Genomic DNA, 27,542 nt, shown 5'->3' with positions numbered 1-27,542 from the left:
TGGGTTTTTTACAAAGACACAATGAGACAAAGTTACTTTCTTTATCAAACGTGTACACGGGTGAGCTGCTAAGAACAACTCACACCATGCACAGTGGCTTGGTAATTTTTATAGGCACAGAGCACAGAGACAGTGAGAACAGGATAACAAATAATAAACAGATAAAATAAAACAACTCCATATATGGTGCTAGTCTCGTCAGCAGAGAGCTAGGGAAGATAAAACAATCTAAAACAATATGTCCCAGAAACAAGATGTGTTTGCTGGGAAAGTCTAAAAAGATAATTCTAAACTAATCTAACCATAGGCAGAGGGCAGACAAAAGGCATCTTTGTACATTTAAAAGAAGGTAAAGAAACATAGAATCATTTTTCCTGTAACATTCCCTCCTGTTTTAACTTATTTTAAATGTATACAACAATTGTCTGTGAAGGTTATTTATTAAGTATCTTAAGCAATTTTTTAATTTTCAAAATGTCAGCATAGCAGAAATGGAAGTCATTTGGTCTAAAGAATAAAACAAAAGAAAATAATAAAAAGAAAAACATAGTAAATGAAAATCATAGTAAATGAAATAACAAGTGGAATAAACAAGAAAAAATAATAAAACTAAAACTACAAAAAATAAAAGGATGAAAACTAAAATGAAAACTTTGTATTTAAAAATGATGAAAACCTAATATGTAAAATGAAAACGTCAAAAAATACAAGGATGAAAACTTCAAAAAATAAAAGGATGAAAACCTGCATAACCTACTAATGTTTTAATCAGTGCGTGATCACTTGACAAGTCATTTTTAATCACCACGTCATTCATTAGCAGTTATTACAAGTTCTCCTCTAACAGAATTGCAACGGGATGCTGTTCTTCTTGAGGCATGGCAACATAAGCAGTCATTGTAGTTGTTATCATCTTTGAAATCATTACTCTTAGACATGGCGGTGTAGCTGCTCCAGATGTGTGGTCAGTGACATATTTCTGCAGAATGGTCAAATTCTGCAAAGCTTCATAAATGTCTCCGCTTACAAACTCCTCCTTGTGATGCTGTTAGCAGGTCTAGAGTCAGTCTGTTCTGCAGCACCATCGTTCTGATGGCCTGCTGTTCTCCTGCTAAGGCGGTTCCCAGGGTCTTAGTCAAGTTGATGTGTCGTAGCAGAGCATATCGGTTGATTTCCACGTGATCCCGCACCTCGGCAACTCCAATGCCGGGGATCAAGCTCTGTAAGAATTTCACTCCTCCTCAGATGCGAAACTCTGGTTCCTTTACTGCTTGGTGCCGTCCGTGCACATCCTGTCTGGTAATGAGTCTTTGTTTGTAGTATCATTCGGTAGCTGTAGTTGGAGCGACAGTTGAGGCTCATCAGTGTCGCGTTACTGGCACAGGTTTCGTTGAGTGAACAGTCCATACACTTCCTCTCGTTCCTTGGTGGGCAGAAAGTGTATATGTATTTGCATAGCAGTCAGTTTTATTATTCAAGTAAGCTGTAGTGTTCATAAACTGCCACCAGAAATTAGTGGCATAGCCATGGGGAAACTTGGTGTACTTTCCTTTGTCATACAGTGTCTGCCTTTTCTCCATGTAGCGTGACTTATTGTCCCTCACGGAAGCAAAGATGAGGAGCCCGGCCATGGTCAGGGCCACTGCAGTTATTAAGAGCCACCACCTCATGACGACGGGACACACCCTCCTGTCGCGAGTAGACCCCCCGGCCAGGAAAGCTGACCCCTCCACCGGGCGAGATCACAACAAGTGGGCAAGCCTGCCGTCAGCTGTGTTTAGATGGCTTCACTGACTCGCCTGCAGTGACTCTGATGGATCCAGGATGGTCGTTCCGCAATTTTGCAAGCTCCAGTTTTTCCTTTGGAGCACTTTGATCAGAACCCAGTCACCGGGCTGTGATCTGCAAGACACTTGATAGACATCATTACATTCTTCGTCATTTACAATCATCTCTTTATTTTCCTACAACTTAGACATACATTTTGCTACTGAAATTGTATCTGCCTTTTTCACTGGGTAGATTTCTGGCCACTTTGAGAATACATCTATAACCACTAGGGTGTATTTTTACCCTTGGCATTCATTTAGCTCAATAAAGTCCATATGGATTGTGTGGTCTCAGGTTTCCCTGAGCATTATATTTTTTACACGTCATGCACGTTCTGACAAATTGTTTTGCTGAGGTTTCAAAACGGTTCTAGCAGGCGTTGTCTCTATGTTATCTGCTGTTGCTGCGTGGCTGTCTGCAGCCTTGGTGTTTGTGACTTTGCTCGCCTCTCTGTTCCTGATAGCCACCTGCGAATTAGTGTTTTAGTCTGTTGTCAACACGTCAGCCTTATTTCTAAGTTACAGAATGCTTCTTCTCCTTTTTTTTTTTTTTTTTTTTGGTTTGGGAGAATAGATGCAACTCTACATTTTCACTTAAGGCATTTTTAGATAATTTCTAGTTCTTCAAACAAGTCATGGATCTCACACATTTCAAACTTTCAAGTTAGGGTTGTTTCCCATTTATACAAATATATATATATATTTAACTTTGCATTGCTCACAGCTCATAGCTCACAGCTCTAAACCTAGGCATTTCTATTATAATATATTATTTATATTTTATTTTGTATCCATCAAGGGCTTCAGATGACCTGCAGAATCATCCTTTTCCCAGGGTGGAGACAGTTACCTTTTCACACACTGTCCTTGGCTGAACAATGACACAGCCTTAATATACCTTATTTATGTTATTAAAATATTTTCGTGTGAATTATTTGCTTTATATTCATTTTATACATGCTGGGCATGGTCATCATGCCAACTGTGTTTCATTGTTAATATCACTTTACAGGTTGTTATCCTTGCTATTATTAATTTCAAATACTCTAAAGATAATTTCTACTGTAATTTTCCCTTCATCTTTATTTCGTACTTTTTATATTTATATCTACTCAGTGGGGTCTGTTTTCAACCCTTTTAAACTACTTCAAACTACTTTGATCTCTAGTTTTCACTTAATAAGGGATTATTAAGTTCTTCCTGATATGGGTGGTGCTGCAGATGCGGCTGCAGGAATGAGTGATGGCTTTCTAAAAGGGTTGTGGGCACTGCACAGTGTCTCGTCTTCTGGTTTTACTAAACTGGCAGTTGAGTTCTATTCTTCTGACTGTTTATATTTTGTTTTCTTAAATCTCTCAGTTTACAGACACTGTTTTTGTCCGGCGTCTGGACTTTTTTCTCACCACTGCTCGTCAGGAGTGAGTTTTAATTTCACTTGCTTGATTACCCATCTTATTTATGTATTTACTTATTTTTGTTTAAGTAATATATACACAATACAGCTGCTATCACCTTCGCTGGTATTAGAGACGAGAGTGGTTGCTCACACGCCCTTCTACTTTCGGACTATTTCCAAAAGCGGTGTGAACTTTACGAGACGGAACTCGACCGTTCTCTCAACTCACCAGCACGTCAGTGAACAGCAGTAAAAGAAAAAACACAGGAGGAGCAGCTCAGTCTCTTATTGGACCGTGAAAATTCAGCTTGCTCCGTTAATTAAAACAATACACACACATACATTCACATTCACACTTATTCGCGCGATCGGAACCCTTATCATAAGGGGAGCTGCCAGTCTTTCTGTAGACGAGCTACTTATTCCCTAGACCCAGCTGGGGGAGCTACCCAGAGCTCCAAACCTAACCCACAGAAGTGGGGAGCTTCCAGTCGACGAGCTCCAAGCTACCAGCCGACGAGCTACTTTAAACCCACAGAGGTGGGGAGCTTCCAGTCGCGACGAGCTACTTTCGCTATTTTAAATTCCCTGAATTTAAAATACGCTTTTACGCAAGATTGTGTCAGTGTGTCTGTATCTACCTGGTCAGTGTCGCCGGGTCTGGTCCACCTCGATCGGGCCCCACCACCGTGGGTCGCTTTCTAAAACGTTGGCCAAGACTCGAATTTAACGCCCTTGGTCTTTGACCACACACCTAGTGTGTGGGCTGTCGACAGACGAACAACGTGGACTGGTCACGGAGATGGGACACGATGGAGGCGCTCCGGCTCCGAAGGACCAAGAAATGTTGGGGGAAAACTCTGTAAAAAACCCAGGAGAAATAAAGACACAATGAGACAAAGTTACTTTCTTTATCAAACGTGTACACGGGTGAGCTGCTAAGAACAACTCACACCATGCACAGTGGCTTGGTAATTTTTATAGGCACAGAGCACAGAGACAGTGAGAACAGGATAACAAATAATAAACAGATAAAATAAAACAACTCCATATATGGTGCTAGTCTCGTCAGCAGAGAGCTAGGGAAGATAAAACAATCTAAAACAATATGTCCCAGAAACAAGATGTGTTTGCTGGGAAAGTCTAAAAAGATAATTCTAAACTAATCTAACCATAGGCAGAGGGCAGACAAAAGGCATCTTTGTACATTTAAAAGAAGGTAAAGAAACATAGAATCATTTTTCCTGTAACACTCAGTGAGAATCAGTGGTGAATTGAATATTTGAGGTTTATTATGACAGCTTGTCATTGTGCTTCACAGTTGGGCCTGATTTGTCTTCTGAGGGATGAGGAGATGCTTCCCCAGAGGTTCGGCGCAGAAGCTGCCATCTTCGTACACGAGCCGTCCCCTCAGGATGGTGGCGCGCACGGCCCCTTGCAGTTTGAGGCCAAGGTAAGGAGTCAGCTGATTGCACAGTCACAAACAGCAAACTGTTATACAAACAACACTCGTCAACTCATCATACAGTGTTTATGTTAAAATTTTCTCAGTGATTGTATTTACCTTGTTTTTATGATGTATGTTTTCTTCTTGAATCTGTGAAACACAGCAAAGGATGAAAGACATCTGCCTCAGGATATGATGACTGTTTATGGTTTCTTACCTCAAACTCTCTCTCTGGGTCCCACACAACCAAGTCGGCATCATAACTGGGGGCAAGGCAGCCCTTCCGGCTGTCGAGGCAACACAGCTGAGCTGTTTTTTGGCTCAGGAGCCTCACAACATCAGGGAGCTGAAAACCTCGTTTACTGGCTGAACTCCAGAACAGAGACAAGCCTGAAAACGATGAGAGTAATAAAGAAGATCACTGAGAACTGAACTGAGACTAATCAAATCAGAGTTTTTCCACTCCTTAATTCTATTTGTCCTTTAATAACAAGATTGTATGAGGCGAAACACTGCGTATCACTGTCACGAGACGTGTTGGTGTCACACTTTGACCGCTCTCTCACTGAGGCAGAACAGTAAATGATTGCTTTAAACTGGAACTCGTTCATGTTTACCTTCCTGTGAACTTTGACTGACTGTCAGTGATTGTCAAAAGCATTATGGGGATATGTGGGGGCAGGGGGCAGCTAATCCAACCCAAAAGAAAAGAAGCATATCCCTGTAATATTCCACGGATTAGAATTCATTTGTAATCCATCCATCCATTTTCTTCTGCTTATCTCATTCAGGGTCGGGGGGTTGGAGCCTAACCCAGCTGTCATACAGTGAGAGGCAGATTACACCCTGGACAGGTCACCAGTCTGTCAGAGGGCTAACACACAGAGACATCATCTCTTCTATTCATATCAAGTGGTTGATTCTCACTAGAGCGTTCACTATTATACGAGGTACTATAAAAGTGCTGAAAGTGCTGTGATTATAATTGTATTGTCTGAAACACTACGTTATGTTGCAGTAGTTGAGTAGAATAGTTTCTCCATCTGCAGTTACTATTGATGCGAATGCCTGTTAACAATTCACATTACTGTCATCCAAATACAGTTTTGGCATTTGGTCTTTCCATTGCACCAAACAAATACTTGGAAAGCTGCAGCAAGACCTCCTCAGGATACAGAACAGATCACGCATCTGACATGACATTAATTATGGAGGAGAGAGGCTTGCTGAGGCAGCAGTAACTGCAGGCAGGTGGCATCAACTTTGCCGGTATGATATGCAGAAGGGGTTGATGTAGGCTGCTGAGGTCCCGGGACTGTGGCAGACATTAAGGTCTGCCTGCCTTTTTGATAGTTGCTACTGAATATTAAATATTCTGCATTTGTGTTTGGACGAGTCAGTACCAAACTGTAAAGAAGAAATCCCTCCCCAAGCCTGTGTGAAGTCTCCACTGTCCAGTTTCTTCAAGTCGGTGGTGCAGGGGGAGTGGTCTGAGACCACCATGTCAATCTGTCCAGCTTTCAGCGCAGACCATAGCTGCTCCTGGTGGGGAAAAAAAAAATTCAGTCAGAGAGTAGCTTTTTGTTGTTGTTTGCTGAAAATAGTCAACTTTGTGTCTTCTGTACATATGATTGTTTACTCGGTTAACAGATCCTCTGATGGGTGGGCAGCACTTAAATTGCGTGGCCCCTGCAGGTATGTCTTCTGCACACAGGCTGAGATAGTGGTGGGTGGTCTCCACAGTCAGAGGAGCTCCAGCCTGCCGTGCTTCCTCAATCAGTTTCAGTGGCTTTGCAGAAGACAAGTGAACTATGTGGCAGCGAACCCTGGAGCAGGGATATTATAAGAAACATCAGTGTCTCCCTTTGGTTGATTTTCTTATGGAATGACTCTATTTTTTCCTGCTACAAACAGAACCTATACAAATATATGAACTATGATATTATGGTTATTCGTTAACATGATGATTTTCTCACCTGTACTGCAGGCAAAGCTCTGTGACAACACGAATAGCTTCGGTTTCCATGACGTCTGGCCTGGACCGCAAGAAGGTGGAGTACTGGCAAGGGTCTAACATGGGGTTGGGTAAGAAAATATCAGTGTTTATTAGTGTAAAAACAAATACAAAGGATAAAGGATGAATGAATTTTGGACACTGACTACATTATATTTTTAAGTATTTTCATAAAACACTGTAATGATTGTTACCACCAGTCTCTCCTTTTCCTCCCCAAACGTCCCTCTCTGCATGAAACTGGAGGAGACAGGAGAAAAAGGCTTATTTTTTTATTTCATCTGGCAATGTTCTGTGTGCAAACTAAAGGCAAATCACACACAGAGTAAGAGAACTTAATGTTACGTAAGATGTTTTGGTTTGTAAATTACCAGCAGGACGCTTCCTGTGCCTTGCAGCTGCTTCATGGCTGTATGTAGATCGCTGTCATTTACATGGGGGAACTCATCCACCCCGCTATGGATGAGAAAACACTTGAAGCCAGCCACTCCAGCCTGGATCATTGGACGTAGATGGAGCTGCAAGGAGACATTCATGGAGCGTTTTCTTTAGTCTTGATTTTTTGTGTTTGCTTTTTTACAACCTGGCCTGTTTGTAGAGTTCATCATGCTAAAGCTGTGCACACATTACCTGATTGCCAGGGACCACGCCTCCCCAGAAGGCTACATCCACAAAACACTTCCCTGTTGCCTCCCGCAGCTTCTCGTGAAAATTTCCAAGAGTTGTGGTGGGAGGGATGCTGTTTCTGTGTGAATAACAAAGGCCTGATGAGAGCTTCATGTCTACTGTTTAAAAATAATCTTTCTAAAATGGTCCCAGGCCAAAGCCAAAAATCTTTTCAGCCATAGAATAAAACATAAAACTGATAAAGAAGACATGTTACGTTACTATTACTTTTTTCATTATTTGTGCTATATTTAACCCGTCAGGCAAGACTGCATCGTTATGTTTTGTTTTCTAGCTTTAAACTTTTTCCAGTTACCCTAAACTCATTCACTGTAAGTATAATTCTTAGAATAAAGTGTTGCTCACAAATAAAAATTTCAGCCTTGACATTTTAAACCAAGCCATTGACGTACAGTGCTTCTCAGATTCATTTTGATGTTTGCCTGAGGAAAACAACATTTATTTTGCAGTCTGTTTACCCTGCACGCTCTGCCAGTGACCTTGTCTGATCAGACTGCAGGGACTGATTTCTGAATTGGTGAAGTCTCCAACTTACAGCGGCATGTCCACAATCGTCGTCACCCCTCCGGCTGCTGCAGCTCTGGTGGCGGTCCAGAAACCCTCCCAGGAGGTACGGCCTGGTTCATTCACGTGAACGTGGCAGTCTACAATGCCTGGCATCACCACGCTGTCACCCACATCCAGCACCTTCCAACCACAGAAAAGTTTTTTAAACAATGCAATGAATCAAGCATCTGAGAGAAATAAGATCTTCAGGAGTGTTAAATCAGTGAATTACAATTTTACAGACAGGCGAATTATCCTGAGCAGTGTTCTGAGAAGTGAGACCCAGCTTACCTGACAGGCCACATCCTCAGAAAAGCTGCAGCTCGAGACCATTTCATGTATCTTCCCATCCTTTATAACTACAACTGCAGGACGTACTTTGTCACCATCCAGCACCCTCGTACTCCTCACAGCACTGACTGTTGATCCGAGTTCCATGTTTCTTTTTTATTGACTGTTATTGAGTTGAGTACCCTAGACTCTCACTAATATTCCTCTGAACTCTAGATAAAATCTGAGCAGCTCAGTTGCCCTATGTGGAGGCACAACCCTCTACTGAACGGGCTTATTGACCTTTGTTTGGCCACGTGACATGCAGGGCCAGTCATGCACGGTTTGTCACGGAAAAGAGGGACCCAGGCGCGGTTCTTGCTCACAGAAACACAGTGCGTTTATTTACAGTGAAACAGACAAGTCCAACAATCCATTCAAAAGTGCAATTTTCCAATCGTGCTCGTCCCTTGCTCCCAGTGCGTTCCGTGTAGTAACTCCCTTAGTGTGTGTGCTCCCCAACTCGCTTCTCCGCTCGCCCCTCCTGGAGGAAGAAGGAAAATCCAGCGTTAGCCACACGCTAGCCGAATAACACACTCACACTGCTCGCACAGACTATACCAGTTCGGAGTAATAATCCCACGTCGACTGTCACCGTGAGTCCAGGTTAAATACCCCTTTCTAGCCTGGAGGAATGATTACCAACCACTGGTCAGGTAATCAGCTGCAGGTGGGCCGGCAACAGCGAAGAGGGACTCCCAATGACGACAGTCGCCAGGACACGCCTCTCCCACGGCGCGCACTTCCGTAAACAACCCCGAGGGCCAGGGAGGGAGAAGCAAACACATATACAGAAAACATAAACACAAGCAGGGTCGTCCGGAAAGGGCCGTCCGACCGTGACAGTACCCCCCCCCCCCTCTAATGGGAGCCTCCGGGCGACCTGGCAAACTTGTCCGGATGCCGGCGGCGGAATTCTCTCACCATGCGATGATCGAGAATGGCAGACCGCGGCACCCAAGAACGTTCTTCCGGACCGTACCCCTCCCAATCCACCAAAAACTGAAAGCCCCTACCGCGGCGCCGGGCATCCATTATGCGAGTAATGGAATACGCCGGGGCGCCGTCGATAATCCGGGCGGGTGGCGGGGGCCCAGGGGGCGGGCACAAAGGGCTGGTCCGGACGGGCCTAACCTGAGAAACATGGAAGACGTTATGTACCTTCATAGCAGGCGGAAGGGCCAGCCGGACCGTCACCGGGTTCAGGACCTCCTGGATGGCAAAGGGGCCAAGAGACCCGAGGGGCCAGTTTCTTGGACTCAGTCCGAAGAGGGATGTGCTTGCCGGAGAGCCACACCCGCTGGCCGACCTGATAATCCGGAGCAGGAGTGCGACGGCGATCCGCCAATGCCTTGTTCCGCTCGGCCGTTCTCAGGAGTGCTGCGCGCGTGGCCCGCTAGACCCGACGACAGCGCCTAAGGTGGTGCTGGACCGAGGGAACCGCCAGCTCTCCCTCAGAGATGGAGAGGAGAGGGGGTTGATACCCCAGCGACGCCTCGAAGGGCGAGAGTCCAGTCGCTGATGACGTGCTGGCGTTGTGGGCATACTCCACCCAGGCCAACTGCTCGCTCCAGGTCGCTTGGTTCGATGATGCGACGCAACGCAACATGGCCTCCAGTTCCTGATTGGCCCTTTCGGTCTGACCATTAGTTTGGGGGTGGAACCCGGAGGACAAACTGACCTGAGCTCCCAATTCTGCACAGAACTCCTTCCAAACCCGCGAGGTGAACTGAGGGCCACGGTCGGAAACGATGTCCTGGGGTATGCCGTGGAGCCGAAACACATGCTGCGTCAGTAACTGGGCCGTCTCCAAGGCAGAAGGGAGCTTGGGCAGAGCAATGAAGTGGGCAGCCTTGGAAAAACGGTCAATAATGGTTAGAATGGAGGTGTTACCTGCAGAGGGAGGCAAGCCGGTGACGAAGTCCAGGGCGATGTGCGACCATGGGCGTTTTGGAGTGGGTAACGGTCGCAGGAGGCCAGAAGCAGGCGAGTTGGTGGTTTTGTTCCGTGCGCACACCGGGCATGCCGCAACATAGTTCTGGACATCGAGAACAAAAGAGGGCCACCAAAACAAACGTCGTAGAAAGGAGACAGTGCGATTTTTACCTGGGTGGCACGAAAACTTGGCAGTATGTGCCCAGTGAATGACCTGACTACGCGCTGTGGCCGGAACATATAGTCTCCCTTTCGGGCCCGTGCCAGGGTCGGGCTCCTGTCGCTGGGCGTCCCTGACCACCTTTTCAATCTCCCATGTTAGTGCACCCACAATGCAGGTGGGGGGCAGGATGGGTTTTTCCTTCTCGTCCTCATCGGTCACGGGTGCGAACTGGCGCGACAACGCGTCTGGCTTAGTGTTCCTAGAACCGGGCCTGTAAGTAATGGAGAAGTGAAAACGAGTAAAAAATAAGGCCCACCTGGCTTGTCGGGCGTTGAGGCGCTTGGCTGCCTGGAGATACGCCAGATTTTTGTGGTCCGTCCACACCACGAAAGGCTGCTCAGTGCCCTCCAGCCAATGTCGCCATTCCTCAAGGGCCCACTTGATGGCGAGCAACTCCCGGTCGCCCACGCAGTGCTTTCTCCTCCCAGCCCGACTCCTCCGCCAGGATCCAGAACTCCACGGAAAAGTCAGCAACACTCCTCCTACCTTGCTTCAGAGAAAACATGCGATGACCTGCAGCATCCGAGCTAGCGCCTTTATCAAACACACAGCGAAACTTGCTGAGAAAGACGTCATATGACACAGAGGGCTGGGTATTTAAAACTGCCTGAGCCCATTGAAGCGCCCGCCCAGTCATAAGTTGCACCAAATAAGCGATTTTAGTAGAATCAGAGGCAAAGGCACAAGGTTGCTGTCTAAACACAAGAGAGCATTGCGTCAAAAAACCCCGGCTCCTCCCCAACTCGCCATCAAATTTTTCGGGTGCGGGGAGTGAGTACTCCCGCTGCCGCGGTGGAGGTGAAGGAGGAAGCGGACAGGCTGCCGCGGCTTCCAGCGAAGGGGCGGGCTGCGTTGGAGCCGTATTAGGTGAGGAAATCAACATACCTTTAAGCTCTGTCATGGCTTGCAGAAGCGCGGTTTGTTCCTTTGAAACGTGCTTCAGCATTTCCTCGTGTCGCTCCAAAACCTCCGCTTGGATAGACAGCTGGCGTGAAGCAGAATCCGCTGGGTCCATGGTGGTGGGCAGAGGCGGAGCCAGACATTTGAAACACCCGGGGCTTAGCCCTGAAGGGTAGTATGCATGTGGATTTTTTTTTCTTTTTTCTTTTTTTGGGGGAGGGGGGGGGGGTGTAGAAATGACTGAAAGATTAATTGGCTCTGTTTTGAGTTTTGTTCAAAAAAGAATGACTTCATATAGGGAAAAAAAGATATCACATATACAGGACACCTTAAACTAGTTTTTTAATTAAGCAGCAAGGCAGAACAAGGTCAGGGCTGCATCAAGACACGAGGACTAAACCCCAATTCAACCAGACCCAGAACTGATCCGGAATTAAAACAGGACTACAAGAGTTCAAAATCAGGACTACTTAGGATTTAACCAAGACAGAACCAGAATCAGAACTAGATGATAGTAGCACTAAAAATCATCATAGACCTGCACTACACTTATTTTTTAATTCTACCAAAGTACACTATGTAGATTCACAAAAGTTTATATAATTATTTAGCCTTGTTGTGCAAACAAGCCTGCATAACTTAATAAATATAGAATTTGAAAAATAACAAACCTAAAAAGAAACACTAGGTACGAGATACATGAGTACCTATGATACGGTGATACTTTTGGTAAACAACCATTTGACTAACATGTGTGTCTCACCTGCTCTTGTTCATCTCTGTTCTGTCCTGTCTCCTCTCTCTCCTTCTCTGTTCCTCTCTCTCCCTCTTTGTGCTGACAATCATCAAATATACAGTTGAAACCAGATATTTACAAACTCTTCAGATAAAAACACAACACTTTTATAATTGTAACATCAAATCAGACTAAATGTTTATTTTTTTAGATTGATAAATATAAAAAACATATTTGTTAACTTTAAGAGTAAAGAGAGAAACTATCTGTATTTCTTAATTGTAAATGGCACCAAATTGTATTCAAACTGAGCCACACTTATGGAGCTCCACAATTCTTTTCCTGGTGTTTTGGTTGATATCTCTTAATTTTCCCATTTCAAAGAAACAGGCTCTGTGTTTTGCCTTATATGCATCCACAGCTGTGCCACCAGTTTACTCACATGGACTCTACTAACCTATCAGAAGCTTCTTCAGCTCAGAATGGAATCATCTGGTTTTCTTATTAATTAACAAACTTAGTGTATATGTACTCTTAAATTTGATGAAAGTGATAAAAAAATAGAAGCTCTGTCTCTCTTTATTCTGACATTTAACTAATTCAAAAGATATTTCAATATTTATCTAAAACAAAAGTTTACTCTAAATTGATGTTGTACAGTAAAAATGTTTTATGTTTTCTCCCTAAAGTGTATGTAAATATCTGGTTACAAATGTGAATATCCTGCTGTGTACTGAAATCCCTCTTGTTTTGCATAGAAATATACTGAACAACATACAAAGCATAATATATAAAATAACATTTACCTGAGTTTTTTCTTTGAAAGAAGCCTCTAATGTCCATTCTTATATTTCAGTACATAACTGAAACCGATTTAGTCGGGGAGGGTAAGAACTGAAAATATGAAATAAACACACGTAAGATAAGACTCTATTAAAAAAAAAAAGCATTTGTTCGGCTTTTCATTTCGCCATTTGTTGATTCACTTGAAGAGCAAGTAACGTAATATTGGTCAAGTGATCAGTTTGATATCAATCTTTCGTGATTCACCGTCATTTGTACGGTATGAATGGTTTGCTTTGGTACCTGGTCAAACTTAAGCTCTCCTTAGTATGGCTGGCTCCGTTACTCCAACAGCGCACTCACAGGCACAAGAGCGCCTGGCTGCAGCCCCGCCCCCTCGCTCAGTTGCTTAGTGCCTGAGCTCGGATCATACCAATATCAGGGGGGATTCACGCACAGTCGTAAATTCCCACTGTGTGCATTATGTGCTTCGAATATTGTGTGTACTTTTTGTTTTATACAGTTGTCAGCCAGGCATCTAACTATGAAAAAATTACACTCCAAAAGACCCCGGGCTTAAGCCCAGTAAGCCACCCCCACGCTCCGCCCCTGGTGGTGGGATTATTCTGTCACGGAAAAGAGGGACCCAGGCGCGGTTCTTGCTCACAGAAACACAGTGCGTTTATTTACAGTGAAACAGACAAGTCCAACAATCCATTCAAAAGTGCAATTTTCCAATCGTGCTCGTCCCTTGCTCCCAGTGCGTTCCGTGTAGTAACTCCCTTAGTGTGTGTGCTCCCCAACTCGCTTCTCCGCTCGCCCCTCCTGGAGGAAGAAGGAAAATCCAGCGTTAGCCACACGCTAGCCGAATAACACACTCACACTGCTCGCACAGACTATACCAGTTCGGAGTAATAATCCCACGTCGACTGTCACCGTGAGTCCAGGTTAAATACCCCTTTCTAGCCTGGAGGAATGATTACCAACCACTGGTCAGGTAATCAGCTGCAGGTGGGCCGGCAACAGCGAAGAGGGACTCCCAATGACGACAGTCGCCAGGACACGCCTCTCCCACGGCGCGCACTTCCGTAAACAACCCCGAGGGCCAGGGAGGGAGAAGCAAACACATATACAGAAAACATAAACACAAGCAGGGTCGTCCGGAAAGGGCCGTCCGACCGTGACACGGTTTGTATGAAATTTCACAAGTAGGACCATAAAATATACTGATTCTAGAGGACATATGACAAATTGTGAGCATGTTGAGTGGTGTCTGATACTGCATGTACTAATACTGATACTTTTTCTTTTAAAGGCATTTTCATACTTCATGTTTGAGACAGATTTTTTTCAGCTCCATTTAAATATTTCATTTAACATATTTCAGGGGGCTTATTTGAATGTCTGAATATAGTATAGTAATAGATATGATGACCAATATCACTTTTAAAATTAATTCAATTAAACTTTATTTATATAACGAAAACCACAACAGGAGTCATCTCAAGGCACTTTATACTGTAAGGTAAAAGGGCTACAATAATCTATTATTTGTTTGATCGTATTTTACAATGAAACGGATTTAACTTAAAAATGTAGATTTACACTTTTTTTTTTAAACCGAATCAGTTTTGAGCACACATCTGCGCCGATTCTGACAAGTATTTAAAAAAATAAAAATCTCGTGCGCAAATCCGACAGATGTGATCCTCCACCTGTCATCACTGCAGCCTGCTGCTGGCTTTGGCTGTCTGTGGGCGTGGGGTGAGTGTGAGGGATGGAGGCTGACAGGATTCAGCTTGAGCAAGCCTCGCCTCCCCTCATCCCTTCATCCTCCCGGCGATGCGCTGTGCGTTATGACGCCAGGCCGTTTGACGAGCGCATTACGTGGGGCTGTCAGAGCAGCACAGCAGCCGCGTTATGTAATGCATCGGGTGTTGCTGCACGGATCTCAAGATCTGGAGGAAAACTGACGGATGGCTGATTTGGTAACAAATAACCGCGTGCCGGCGTTTGACTGAGCTTACAACTACAATGCTAACTGTAAACTGTAGGAGTGCAGTGTGATAGAGCCTGACTGGGACATCGGTGCCCATCCCTGAGGTGCACAGACGTCTGGAGCCTGCGGAAGCTGCACATCTTTTTTTTCTTTTCTTTAGCCGGCCGCTGGCGCGTCTCTGTTCAACGTGTTCTCTTATCTCAGTGGAAATAAACCAATGCGGGTTTGGCTGAGGGAAGAAACAACATCGTCTTTTGTTCTTTATTGCGTTGGTTTGAGCCAACAGCCGCTGAGCTGTGGTATAAACAATGGCGGGTCCCGAGCAGTCCCAGCAGCAGCAGGTAGAGGAGAAGGCAGAGCACATAGATGATGCTGAGATGGCTCTGCAAGGCATTAACATGCTGCTCAACAACGGCTTCAAGGAAAGCGACGAGCTGTTCAGGAGATACAGGTAATTATTTTGCGCATTAATCGCTGCAATCTTGCTGAAGTCTACAATTTAGTGACATTTTTTAAGTCTGAAACACTATATACACAGTACAGTATGTCCCTATGGATCCACATATACCTCAAACGGAAGAATATTTTTTAAAGAACTTTACTATCTTTGAGGATCTGTCTGATTTATGTCACCACCTTTAAAATGGAAGTCATAGCACTAGAGTTGAAATTAAGAAACCAGGTGACAGATATAACAAGTTAAGAAATCAAAGAAAATGTTAAACGATGTCAGTTACTTTATTACTGTATTTTCTATCATGAAAGTATTTGGTGATTTTGTAGTACATTGTAATAAATGTAAATCAGTTTAAATGTATTTTAACTTATTGGTCGAGATAAAACATTTTGGGATTTCAGCTTTAGCTCTGAAGAGTCGTGAAGGATAAAGGATATTTTTTCTGGCACAACAGATTAATGATACTTGTTTGTTGCAGCCCTACGTGGCCTCGCTAAATGTATGCACTGAGACACTTGCATTTTTCTCCTTGCATGTCAGACAGATAGTCCTTGGCAGCGGTCATGACAGCTTAAGATGAGACTTGTTTCTGCTCTGTTTGTGCCAACAGAAAAAGTTACTGTCTGCAGCTCCTTTTAAAAATGTTCATCTTGGTTTTGCAGGACACCCCAAAAATACACAAAAAGCATAATAAAGATTTTTTTTCTTGTTCTCTGTTTTTTGTTTCTTCACAGGGGCCAGAGCCCATTGATGAGCTTTGGGGCCAGTTTTGTCAGCTTTCTGGTGAGTTTTCTTAGCCAGTAGTCCAAAAAAGTTGGTAGAAAAAATAGCAATGCACTGAAAGAGGTGTGAAAGATGCAAGAGTAGAGTTAAAATAATGGCCATCCCATCGCAGTTCACCCAGGTATTAGGACCTCATTGTCACCACTACATCCTCTCCTTTGATTTGCTTTTAAATCCATTAACATAATGGATGCTTCCTCCTCTCAAGATCAGCATCACTCTTGCAGTGAATCACATTACTGAAATGCTTCAATAATGGCAGAAGGAGATTTTTCACAGCATGGTTGTCACACACACACACACACTCACAGACACTGCTGTGTCACTCCCACTCGTGTCGACACTCGCACAGCATGATGTCATCCTCTGTCCCCAGATGCTAAATGGCCCTGAAGGCTGTTGGGGGTGCTGACATCTGACCAATCATTGCAGGCACTCACACATGCCCAGTGGCATTTAATGCATCATGCATAATATTATTACAAGCTAGTATAAAACCACAAAATTAATTTCTTATGTCAATGTAAGAAATTATTCTTGTTTTATATTTAGCATTTCACCCTGTGTGTGTATTCTGCTGGGCTGCATCTTTTCAGCCATCCCAAACACAGCTGCACAGATGTCACCGTGTTCCTCCATTCATTATTTTGTAGAAAGAGCCCTTTGTCCTTTCCTGCTTTTAAAGCTATTACATAATGCTCCTTCACTCTTAGATTGTAAGCTAGCTAATGCATAAAAATGCCTTACAAAACAATACAAATTCATATCAAGATAGTACTAATGTGAAGCAATGAAATATCACCAGACAAGGACTTTTTTCCTGCCTTTCACTGCAGAATGCCATGATGACATTTGAGGAGGAGAAGATGCAGACTGCCTGTGATGATCTGAGGACCACTGAGAAACTGTGTGAGAGCGACAGCGCTGGAGTCATAGAGACAATCAGGAACAAGATTAAAAAGAGTGTAAGTGCAACGCTATTAAAAAAAAGGAAGAATTCAAAGTGTATATTATAGGACTTTCTGGAGGGCGCTGAAAAAAAACTGTAGACAAAACTGATAAGAGAGCTTCCATTACATTTGGGGCTGAACTGAAATCCAGAGATACTGTTAGTACAGATTTAGATGGATTCCACTGTTGCTGGCATCTTCTTGTATCACGGCCGGTACAGGCTGCAATCCAGATAACTATGTTAGGATCCTCAGCTTTAGGCGTAATGATGCAGGCAGCAATGAGATCATGCCAAATTCACTCGCAGATTCAATTAGTACTCCTGGGAAATTTAATCAACAAACTGGGTGAGGAGTGGAGGGTCATTCAGGAAACTCCCCGTCCCTCATGCCTGCCAACCGCTGGGGAAACGAGATGCATGCTGGCAACTAAAGACGTGTGCCTGTGTGTGCGTGTTACAGATGGACTCTCAACGGTCCGGCGTTGTTGTCGTGGACCGCCTGCAGAGACAGATAATCGTCGCCGACTGCCAAGTATACCTTGCTGTGCTCTCTTTTGTCAAACAGGAACTCTCAGGTAATAAACAAAGAACCATCACAAGCCGGTATGATCTGAATCTGCATCATTCATGAAGTAAACCAGTGTGTGGGAAAGTGGGGGGTTAGATTGCTGTTGGTCTATCATGACTAGGTTTGCTTGATTGTTGAACTTGTACTTGACATTATAATTCTGATTATTTTGCATGATTCATTAACTTAACGAACCTGTGGGATGTTCTTGAACTTTAAATTTAACTCAAGTGAAAAGCTAAGAGAGGTGCAAGTGGTGACAGACACAGGGTTGGATGTTAGTGCCCTCAGAGGAAGAATCTTGTTGTTTTGGTTAGTAAAGCCTGTCCTGCAAGTGCAGTAGATGGTCCATGCTTGTCCACGACCTTCAGTGTAAGTGTCTTACACCGGAGGTCAGGCAGCAGACTCACCTGCCTTGGCGAATCTGTATAATAGCATAGATCAGAGTGATGGAGATTTGTCACCAAACACCCACTTACTCATATGAGTTTTGTTTTAAAAAGTGTTAAGCGATTAATGAAATAATAACACAGAAATTCAGCTCAATGGTTCTCAGGTGATCCTCATTTCTTATGTAATTTGCCGCCTGAAAGATGTGAGAATGCAAATGTCTGATTCTGTCAAGATTAGACGTTCAAAGATCTGTAGCACGGAGTCTGTGTAATATCCATGTGAGACTGTGTGAGATAGTGCAAGTAACTGGAGAGTTCACAGTGATTAAATTGTCATCTTTTGTCCTGTTCTCCTGCACACTCTACCAGCTTCTTCTGATTCTCAGCATTTTTGTTACAGATCATACACCAGCAGTGTATTTCCAGTATTTCCAGCAGTGAGAATCTTGCTACAGCAAACTAAATGAAGTATAGTTGTTTCTGGTCTGAAATTGACACAATTTGGCACTTAATAAAGTTAAATATTGAGTAAATGGTAAGAATTTATAGTCAGGCCTAAGACTTACTTTCATGGATGGGTTGTTGCAATCAGTTAGATAAATTAGCAATAAATTCAAAACCATAACAGAAGATTTAGAGTTTTTTATAGTTGTCTTCTGGGTTTCTGGGTTTGTTCTTCCACCTCAGCATGTCGGTGCAGAGCGTCCTCCAAAATATCTTATTTCCTGTTTCCACTGACAGCGTATATCAAAGGAGGCTGGATTCTCCGTAAGGCTTGGAAAATGTACAATAAGTGCCACAGCGACATCAGCCAGCTGCAGGACGCCTATCAGCGGAGGTCCTCTGGGAACCAGGACTCCCTCTCAGCAGACAACGCCAACCACAATACACCCGTGGAGAATGGTGTCACAGCCGAAGCCCTGGACCGCCTCAAGGGCTCAGTCAGCTTCGGTTACGGCCTCTTCCACCTGTGCATCTCCATGGTACCGCCACACCTGCTCAAGATTATCAACCTGCTGGGTTTCCCTGGGGACCGACTCCAGGGCCTCTCCTCCCTTATGTATGCAAGCGAGAGCAAGGACATGAAGGCCCCTCTAGCTACGTGAGTGAGCGGAGGTCTTACCGTTTATTACATCAGGCTCATTTCTACAGCAGGAACTCAGAGCGGAAGTTTTATATGTGAGCAGCTCCCTAATCTGCTGTTTCAGACCCTCTAATTCCATTGCAGAAAAGGACGATCCATAAAACTAAACTGAGGTGACATATTTTGTTAGTTTAAACAACATAAATATTAACAACAATAAAGGGAACAGAGATGGTTGATGGTTGATATCTGATGGTGACATTTCAGTGTAAAAATACTGCTATTTGAGCAATGCAGCTGCTGTTCTTCATCATCTTTTAGAAATGTTTTGTGCAACAAGCAAACAGTGCAGTTTTTCATCGGCACTCAGAAGTACCTTCATCTAAGCATGTACCCTTTCCCTTTTAAAAAAAAAAAACAATCCTGAAGAGGTCCAGTGGAGGCAGTTACTGTTACTCAAACAGCATGCAAAGATGCCTGCATCCCTAAAATGGCCCACAAGTTCCTGCGGTAGAAAATGACCTTTAGGATAATAATATTATTATTAATAATAATAATAATAAACAAATTAGGAATTGCTGAGTGGTTCTTAATGGTTCTGTTTAAGCTTAATTACTTGTTAATTATAGCATATAGTAAAAGATCGTCACATACGAGTTCTTCTTTTCCCCCTCTTCTAAATTTAAAACAGTCTCACCAACGGTCATTTAACAGCTATTTTGTGGTTTTTGATTACATAACATAGAGCTTGTTAGCCAATCAGGGTCCTATCTTCACCCTGGAAAAAGCAGCTGATAATAGAGTCTCACTAATAGGTTTATTTGAGAGCTGCGTGTCAGCTTTGGGAATTAATTTTTAATCTCAAATTTTAAGCCACATTGACAAGACGTTTATAAGCTTAATTCCATTTCAGAGATTTAGACTGAAGTAGTGAGAACTGTTATCTGACCACCCTGGGCTCAATCTCCTGTTTTGTTGCTCAGGTTGGCCCTCTTGTGGTACCACACCGTAGTGCTGCCTTTCTTTGCTCTGGAGGGCTCGGATACGCATGCAGGGCTGCTGGAAGCTAAAGCTATTCTGCAGAGAAAGTCGGTGGTTTACCCCAACTCCTCTCTTTTCATGTTCTTTAAAGGACGAGTCCAAAGGCTAGAGGTATGTAACCTTTCGGTAATGGTCAGCGACAGATCAGTCAGCAAGTCCATATTAGCTGCAGATAGTTTATTTGTGTTGCGCTCCATGAGAAATACACAGTAGACAAAACATTCTTCACTGTAGTAGAGTATGAAAAATATCATTCACCTCTCTGTGTTTTCAGCACATGCACTTAATATGCATGTCAGACGGTTCATTAACTCACCAGCATCTAATCAACCACCTACTGATCCATCACCCAGCGCATGCATGTAGTCTGTCTAACATGATTACCGTTACCTGTTGGTGTGTGTGCTCTCTCCTCTGTCCCCAGTGCCATATCAACAGTGCTTTGGCCTGTTTCCATGATGCATTAGAACTTGCATCAGACCAAAGAGAGATCCAGCATGTGTGTCTCTATGAGATTGGTACGTGTTTCCTCATCAGGTTAGTCGTGACATACTGGCTGTTGGCGCAGACTGCAGTGATAGATTAATTGCACTCTGCCTGCTTTTCCTTGAAACAGGCTGGTGTAGCATGATAGAGCTGAACTTTGAGGATGCATACAGGGCATTCGAAAGACTGAAGAATGAGTCTCGCTGGTCACAGTGCTACTATGCGTATTTGACCGGAGGTAGGTCTGGCATACACTAACAAGCGACACTGTTAGGATGCTGTTCCTTTTGGTTTAGCTCCTAAATGGTCCTCTTTGTGTGTTTTTTCAGTGTGTCAGGGTGCTTCAGGAGACCTGGATGGAGCAAGTGGAGTTTTCAAAGACGTGCAGAAGCTCTTCAAGAGAAAAAACAACCAGATTGAGCAGTTTGCTGTGAAAAGGGTGGGCACTCTGATGACACCTTTTTATCTTTTCTTTCTTTTAAACAGAGTAGAGCTAGTGACGCTTCACTGCACAGCTGAAGTCAACTGTGACATTTTCACAGGACAGAAGTTACATCTAGTACCTGATTTAATTCATGGATGGTACAAAACATGAACATAGCCATCACGACTAATGAGTAGCCACATTATTCTTAGCCAGCGAGCATGCCCTGGATAAGCCTCATTTCTATAATGATCATATTTTACAAGCTGGACGTGTATTCAAAATGTTTTATTCAAAATGACTGTGAGCCTGTGAGGACGGTGTTTATTGAGGTCAAAGGAGAAAAGAGCCAACACCCATTTTCCTATAGTCTTAAATACAACTTAGAATAGAATACAATAGAATAGAAGGACTACTTTACTGTCATTCAGCATTCATTCATTTAAAACAGTGCAGGAACAGTGTTTCTGCCACCCTGAGCACCACCTGCTGGACAGTAGAAAGAATGCAAGACTAAGGCGACTTGCTTTCACTTTTCAGACTCAGAGGTTAAAACCATGTTTATAAAATTTCGTTTCTATGGATTTTTTCAGCACCCTGGTGGCTTGTGAAGGTACTGCATGTGGACAGAAAGGCATTATTTATAATAAACTAATAACTTAATGCTCATAAAATAAACCTAGTGTATATAAGTTAAATAATCACTTCTCTGGTCTTAGACCTCCAAAAATATTTTGTTTTTTATTTTGAGTTTAAATCATGGAAGCGAGATCGCGGATACAAGCGGCGGAAATGAGCTTCCTCCGAAGGGTGGTGGTCCTCTCCCTTAGAGATAGGGTGAGAAGTTCGGCCATCCGGGAGGGGCTCAGAGTAGAGCAGCTGCTGCTCCACATCGAAAGGAGCCAGCTGAGGTGGTTCGGGCACCTGACAAGGATGCCTCCTGGGCGCCTCCTGGGGTTGGTGTTCCGGGCATGTCCCACCAGGAGGAGGACCCGGGGCAGACCCAGGACACGCTGGAGAGATTATATCTCTCGGCTGGCCTGGGAATGCCTTGGTGTTCCCCCGGATAAGCTGGAGGAGGTGGCTGGGGAGAGGGAGGTCTGGGCCTCTCTGCTTAGGCTGCTGCCCCCGCGACCCGGCCCCGGATAAAGCGGATGAAGATGGATGGATGGATGGATGGATGGATGGATGGATCATGGAAGCTCTCAGGTGGAAAAACATAAGCTGTCAAGAGAGAGTTAGCCTCAACAATCAACTCAACAGAGGACAAAAATGAATCCTTTTAAACGAAAAGAAGGAAATATTTAATCTTACTCTAGTTTGTTGATCAGAGTTTAAAGGTTTGGGTTTCACATTGGGTTGAAGCTTTCTTCAGTTTAGAAATGGAACTGTTTCCTCTTCTTTCTGGCAGCTATTCCCCCACAGACACATTTTAACAGCACAATCAACCATTAAAATTGTAATTAAAAGCAGTAACATTAGCCTTTCAAGTTTGTTTTAATCATTTGAGAGTTACATTAAAAAAGCCTTTTTATGTAGCAATCCTGTGTAGTTCTACGTACAATAATGACTGGGAGTGTCCAATAGGACTTTCTATTAAAACCAAAAGAAATCAGTTTCTGTGCCAAGTAAGTGTTTGTGGTGGTAAGTGGTGACCTCTGGTGAAATATCTGACTCTTCCACCGTACGACAGCCTCTCTAATGTTTTTCTATGTTTTCTGTCTCCTGCCTGCAGGCTGAGAGACTGAGAAAGATGTCGCCCTCCAGAGAGCTATGCATTCTTGGCGTAATCGAAGTTGTTTATCTGTGGAAAGCACTGCAGAACTGCTCCTCATCTAAACTGCAGATAATGAATCAGGGTGAGTGTAGCCCATACAATTCAGATCAGCATTATCTTTGTCATCATCTATCCTGTGTAATCATTTCCTGTTTTGGGGGGGGGGGTTCAGTATTGCAGACTATAGATGACACTTCGTGCAGAGGCCTGAAACACCTCCTTCTCGGTGCCATTCATAAATGTCATGGAAATATGAGAGACGCTGTTCAGGTATCAATCCGCAGCGACACACTGAGAGGCTTTGCAGTGGATCCACACTGGCAGATTTACTCATTTTGCTCTTTTTTGTGGCCTTCCAGTCATTCCAGCTGGCTGCTAGAGATGAGTACGGACGACAGATCAACTCATACGTTCAGCCGTATGCCGTCTATGAGCTGGGATGTGTACTCCTTGCAAAGCCAGAGGTCAGCTTGCTGGTCACAGCTTTTAGATTTTTTTTTATTTGTCTGAGATGTTGGATATTGTTGCGACTACGTGCCTAATTATAACCCCATGGTTTTTGTGCTGCTATTCAGACGGTGGGAAAAGGTAGATCACTGCTACTTCAAGCAAAGGTAAAATAATAAATTATAAGTTATTTGAATTAGAATGAACTCATTTGCAGTTTTCTCAAAAAAAACCCCATTTTAATACATGTCTATATTATGTTTTAGGAGGATTTTACAGGCTACGACTTTGAGAACCGGCTTCATGTTCGCATCCATTCAGCCCTGGCCTCTTTGAAGGAAGTAGTGCCTGTGTGACTCCAGACAACTATGAGCATCAATGGCTGAATTTATAAGCCGTTCAGAGTAACTGTTTGATGTATTAGTGAAGGATTTGGGGAAATACATGTTTGTTACCCCACCCAGTCAGACTGACAACCAAGTGTCATCATAAAAATAGCTAGTGTGGCTATTACTAGCAGGCTTAAAACTATGCCTAAAGTTTTCAAAGTTATACTTTTATAGATGTATATTGTTAGCCAGCAAGTTAGCCACCAAAACCTATGTTGTTGCTGCATGGTGCAAGAAATATTAAAAACTTTAGGGCAGATTATTTTCATTGTATGATGAGGTGACTCATATACATCAAGCTAAAATCTAAATAAGAAATTCTGGGAGCTTTACGAATGTGTTTCTTTTAGTTTACATCCAGCTACGATAGCTGTTTTCACCTCCAAGGCATCCATGTCCTGTTTCTGGATATGATCTACGTAGATGAAACTAAATGAGTCCTTATCCCTGGGGAAAAATAACAAACAAACTCATTTCCTCCAATCTTTAACTGTTCCTTTAAGTGTTTTTCTCATGCATATGTGTAAGCTAGCTTGTAACAGTGTACCTCATTAACTTGTGTATTTGGATGACTTTAATGAAGCCTCTCCCTTCAGTGAGCAGTTTACTCAGCACACAACCTCTTAATGAGAGTGGAATTCCCTCAATAATAGTTTTAAAACGGATAAGATACAGTTAATATTGCTTTTACATTTGTGCCATCTCACTCCAACTATAAAAAAGAAAATGCTAAATTAAATTCAGTTGTTTGTTTTTTTTTACCACATAACATATTGTGAACAGGAGTGAGTAAAATTTAATATTTGATATATTTAATACATTCTTATACAGACAGATGACAAATTAATGGAAAGAGAGCAGTGGTGTTTCTATCGTGTCACCTTTCGGAATTTTTTTAAAAAAAATCAGCAGTTTTGAATAAAAAAGCAACAAAGCTGAATTTTAGTAACCGACGGTTCAGCACTATGACATCAGCAACGGCCTCTCTGCGGCTATGTTCCTCGCAAGTGGGCCCTGAGGGGATCCAAGAGATCTGTTATGCTGTGGAAGGTTATTTTGATGTCTTGGTTTTGATTCACTTGTTCTCTTAGAGATATGAATCACTGCAACTACTTCAAAAAACTGCTCAAATAAACCCTAGATTTTTGCATTTCAGTACGGCTTTATCCTATAATGGAACAGTTTAATCCTTAAAGGCGATTCCAGGGTGACAGTGCCTCCATCTATAAGACATGAGGGTCACAGAGTTGATCGATAAGTACAAATATCATGCGAATCCCATCGTATGGCCTCATTAATTACTAATATTGGCTTTTCCTTTAATTTGTCACCTGTCTGTAAATTATTAAATAGCTTGCTAATGTTTCAACTGTCACTTCAGTGTTAAAATCGTGCTTTTGGTGACTAAATTTTAGTAATCTGCCTGTGGACTTTGAACAAAACGGACACTGAAACAAGTCATACCGTGTCACACAGTTTCATTACTATTCACAGTGGAAATAAACTAGCAAACTAACATGGGAATAGTTAAATAACGTCACTGGTCACCTAATCTTACAGCGGCTCAAGTAGCTGGAACTTTAACAAATGAGACGACCACACTTCACAATGCCCTCATGGTGTTGCTATGTGAAGACACTGGGCGTGGCTCCTGTGCACTATGCATGGCATGGCAGGGTAACAGTGGCTTTAAGACTGTACTGAAGTCAAATGTACCTGTGTGTCCAGTCCTGCATATATATATATGACGGTATTATAATACAGTACCTTCTGTGCTGTCATGTTACCTCTTGAAAGGTGCTGCTAAATGTCAGCGTAATAAACATATATTACTAGTGACTTCTTTTGTTAGTGTTTTAGTGATTGAAGCTTTTGAATTAGTTCTTAATAGTGGCAAGTTTATATATTACATAAGAGGAGGTGCACTTTTTACAAGCAGTATTTATGCTGTTTTTAGTTTGACTGCTGTGATGGCTGGCGTTAGCAGCTGAATTGACTCAGTATGATCTTGTATTGGACAAAGAACATTGGTGAGAGTGGTTTTGACAACCTTTTTAACCAGTTTAACACTGTACATATGAAAACTTCTGTGCAGAGAACTGCCTTTTATGAACAAGCACTCCGAGGCTTTTGTTATCCGAGCAATACAAGCAAATGAAGGGTATCATATAGTCATTTAAAAAGGCTTTCCACACTGACTCTGTGTTTTTCATCACATCACATTGTAAAATTAAAGGTTTATTTTGCTGACATACCTGGTAAGACAGTGCTAGTCATCCCTTGTGGCTGTGATGGATATAACATGTGGTAAATGTTGAGCAGTTGAATGCACCCAGTACTTCTGTCACCGAAAGATTTTCTTTTGTCACGAGATTATGTTGGAATTAAAGTTACAAGTCAGGATGATGGTGTTCAAATGTGTCACTGAACAATAAACTGTTCTCCATTAATCCAGGTAAACAGTGTGTGTTTTTCTCTTCCCTCTGGACTGAAATTGCACCTTCGAAAAGTGATGTTGCACCGATGACTTTTGGTAGACACACAATAACTGCACTTTCAAGAAAATGTCTGTGAAACTGTTTGTTATGCTGTCAAGTTTCTATGTATTCCCATTGAATTTATCTTTACTAACTCCAGCGTCCTCCCACGGTCCAAAATATGCATGCTAGGTGAACTGACTTGATTAATGCTCTATTAATGTAGTTGAGAAAATCCCAGATAGTTGATTCAGTAGTTCTGGCAAAACATGAAGTGGGAAAAGCATTTCATTACTTATTCAAGTCATTTATTCAGTCATTATATCAACTTTTTGGGATTAGGTGAATTATATAAATGGCAATACATTACATTCATTAAAATTTTAATTCCATTCATGTGCACTCTTATAAATATCTCGCAGTCCTATTGGATCACAGGCTCCCTGAACACCGATATTCTCTGCAAGTAGAGGCAGAGCCGCCTCTTCTTCCTGCAGAGGCAGAGGTCCTTTGGTGTGTGATGAGATGCTGCGTATATTTAATCACACCGTTGTGGCCTGTGCTGTGTTTTATCCTGCTGTATGTATGTATCTATCTATGCACTTTCATTTTTTATATCTCAAAGTAAGCGTGCAGAATACGACAAGCTGGATTTTTACCACACCTTCATCACAATGACAGCCGAGCACAGTCACGATAATAATGTGAACTCGCTGAAAATATGCAGTGATGGAAAATTATTCAAATGTGCTCATCAAACCCCAACAATCAAATGGGGATGGTGGGATGGAAACACTCCCTTTTTAAGAAACCTTCGGCAGCATGAGGCTCAAGGACGGTGCAAATGGTTGGGGATGAAAGAAAAGGCAAAAAAAGAAAAAATAATCAAGGGCATACGAGGACAGGACAAACCACATGGTGGGAGGAAGAGGACCAACGTTACTGACATGCAGTAGTGATAAATTAACACACTGAGAGTAAAAGACAGAAGTGGAGCAGAAGTGCTCAGTGCATGATGGGAAGTTAATTAGCAGTTGTGTCCTATAAAAGCATAACTAAAGGATGGATCAGGGTTGGCTGATCCAGCTGTAGCCATAAGATTGATCAAAAGCAAAGTCATAAGTTTAATGTTAAAGAGAACATGTCTGGTTACACAGGAGAGGGACAGGAAAGCTGAAGGCTCAGCCTCCCATTAGACTTTTGGAAGCTCAAAGAATCAAAGTAAACAACTCTCTGCTGCCACACAGCTCATAACTGTTATTCACTCCCCGTCCTGATACTCTTATATCATTTACTATAAACAATAACGGTACACTATTATTGCAATCTAGACCACAGCTTAAAAGTTCATAGAGAATTAGAAAGGTCTTATTTCCTGACAATAGTGAAATTCTTTTTTATGTTTTACTAATCAGAAGTATAAAGAACGATTATAAACAA

General features: G+C 42.9%; 2 protein-coding genes across 4 annotated transcripts; one reads left to right on the top strand and one right to left on the bottom strand.

Annotated features, from left to right (window-relative positions):
• Positions 1-44: 44 nt before the first annotated feature.
• On the bottom strand, positions 45-13,398 carry LOC146641460 (allantoinase, mitochondrial). 3 transcript variants are annotated; one of them, XM_085397673.1, is made up of 15 exons: positions 13,130-13,398; positions 12,850-12,937; positions 10,664-12,142; positions 8,211-8,733; positions 7,909-8,060; positions 7,317-7,431; positions 7,058-7,204; positions 6,881-6,926; positions 6,649-6,742; positions 6,312-6,498; positions 6,076-6,214; positions 4,890-5,062; positions 4,790-4,822; positions 3,867-4,690; positions 45-1,912 (listed from the first exon to the last, which is right to left on the bottom strand). In XM_085397673.1, the coding sequence occupies exons 4-14, from the start codon at positions 8,355-8,357 to the stop codon at positions 4,541-4,543; spliced, it is 1,383 nt and encodes a 460-aa protein (XP_085253799.1). In that variant the 5' UTR covers positions 8,358-8,733; positions 10,664-12,142; positions 12,850-12,937; positions 13,130-13,398; the 3' UTR covers positions 45-1,912; positions 3,867-4,540. The 3 variants fall into 3 exon arrangements, with proteins under 3 accessions (XP_085253799.1, XP_085253800.1, XP_085253801.1); XM_085397674.1 differs by lacking the exons at positions 10,664-12,142; positions 12,850-12,937; positions 13,130-13,398 and adding exons at positions 8,811-8,991; positions 9,411-10,013; XM_085397675.1 differs by lacking the exon at positions 8,211-8,733 and having other exon boundaries at positions 46-1,912; positions 12,850-13,398.
• LOC146641459 (tetratricopeptide repeat protein 39C-like) lies at positions 13,394-26,072 on the top strand. Its single transcript, XM_085397672.1, has 14 exons — positions 13,394-15,276; positions 16,017-16,065; positions 16,902-17,030; positions 17,478-17,592; positions 18,719-19,079; positions 20,045-20,213; positions 20,527-20,620; positions 20,719-20,826; positions 20,918-21,027; positions 22,748-22,871; positions 22,962-23,059; positions 23,149-23,253; positions 23,365-23,403; positions 23,503-26,072. The coding sequence occupies exons 1-14, from the start codon at positions 15,134-15,136 to the stop codon at positions 23,590-23,592; spliced, it is 1,734 nt and encodes a 577-aa protein (XP_085253798.1). The 5' UTR covers positions 13,394-15,133; the 3' UTR covers positions 23,593-26,072.
• The last annotated feature ends 1,470 nt before the right edge of the window (positions 26,073-27,542 follow it).

Source organism: Rhamphochromis longiceps, linkage group LG23 (genome assembly GCF_057381845.1).
Source record: "Rhamphochromis longiceps isolate RC_006_pf linkage group LG23, R_longiceps_female_GT1.1, whole genome shotgun sequence".
NCBI lineage: Eukaryota > Metazoa > Chordata > Actinopteri > Cichliformes > Cichlidae > Rhamphochromis > Rhamphochromis longiceps.
Note: the sequence above shows the minus strand (reverse complement) of the source record. Positions and strands in the feature narration are given on the sequence as shown.

Bases quoted from the DNA above. Each gene is read 5' to 3' on its own strand.
- LOC146641460 (XM_085397673.1), bottom strand. From the start codon at position 8,357: ATGGAACTCGGATCAACAGTCAGTGCTGTGAGGAGTACGAGGGTGCTG. The intron at 7,432-7,908 runs GTAAGTTGGAGA...TTATTCACACAG, and splicing joins ACGATTGTGGACATGCCGCT to AAACAGCATCCCTCCCACCA. The intron at 6,927-7,057 runs GTAATTTACAAA...TGTCTCCTCCAG, and splicing joins GCACAGGAAGCGTCCTGCTG to TTTCATGCAGAGAGGGACGT.
- LOC146641459 (XM_085397672.1), top strand. From the start codon at position 15,134: ATGGCGGGTCCCGAGCAGTCCCAGCAGCAGCAGGTAGAGGAGAAGGCA. The intron at 21,028-22,747 runs GTGGGCACTCTG...TCCTGCCTGCAG, and splicing joins AGCAGTTTGCTGTGAAAAGG to GCTGAGAGACTGAGAAAGAT. The intron at 22,872-22,961 runs GTGAGTGTAGCC...GGGGGGGTTCAG, and splicing joins ACTGCAGATAATGAATCAGG to TATTGCAGACTATAGATGAC.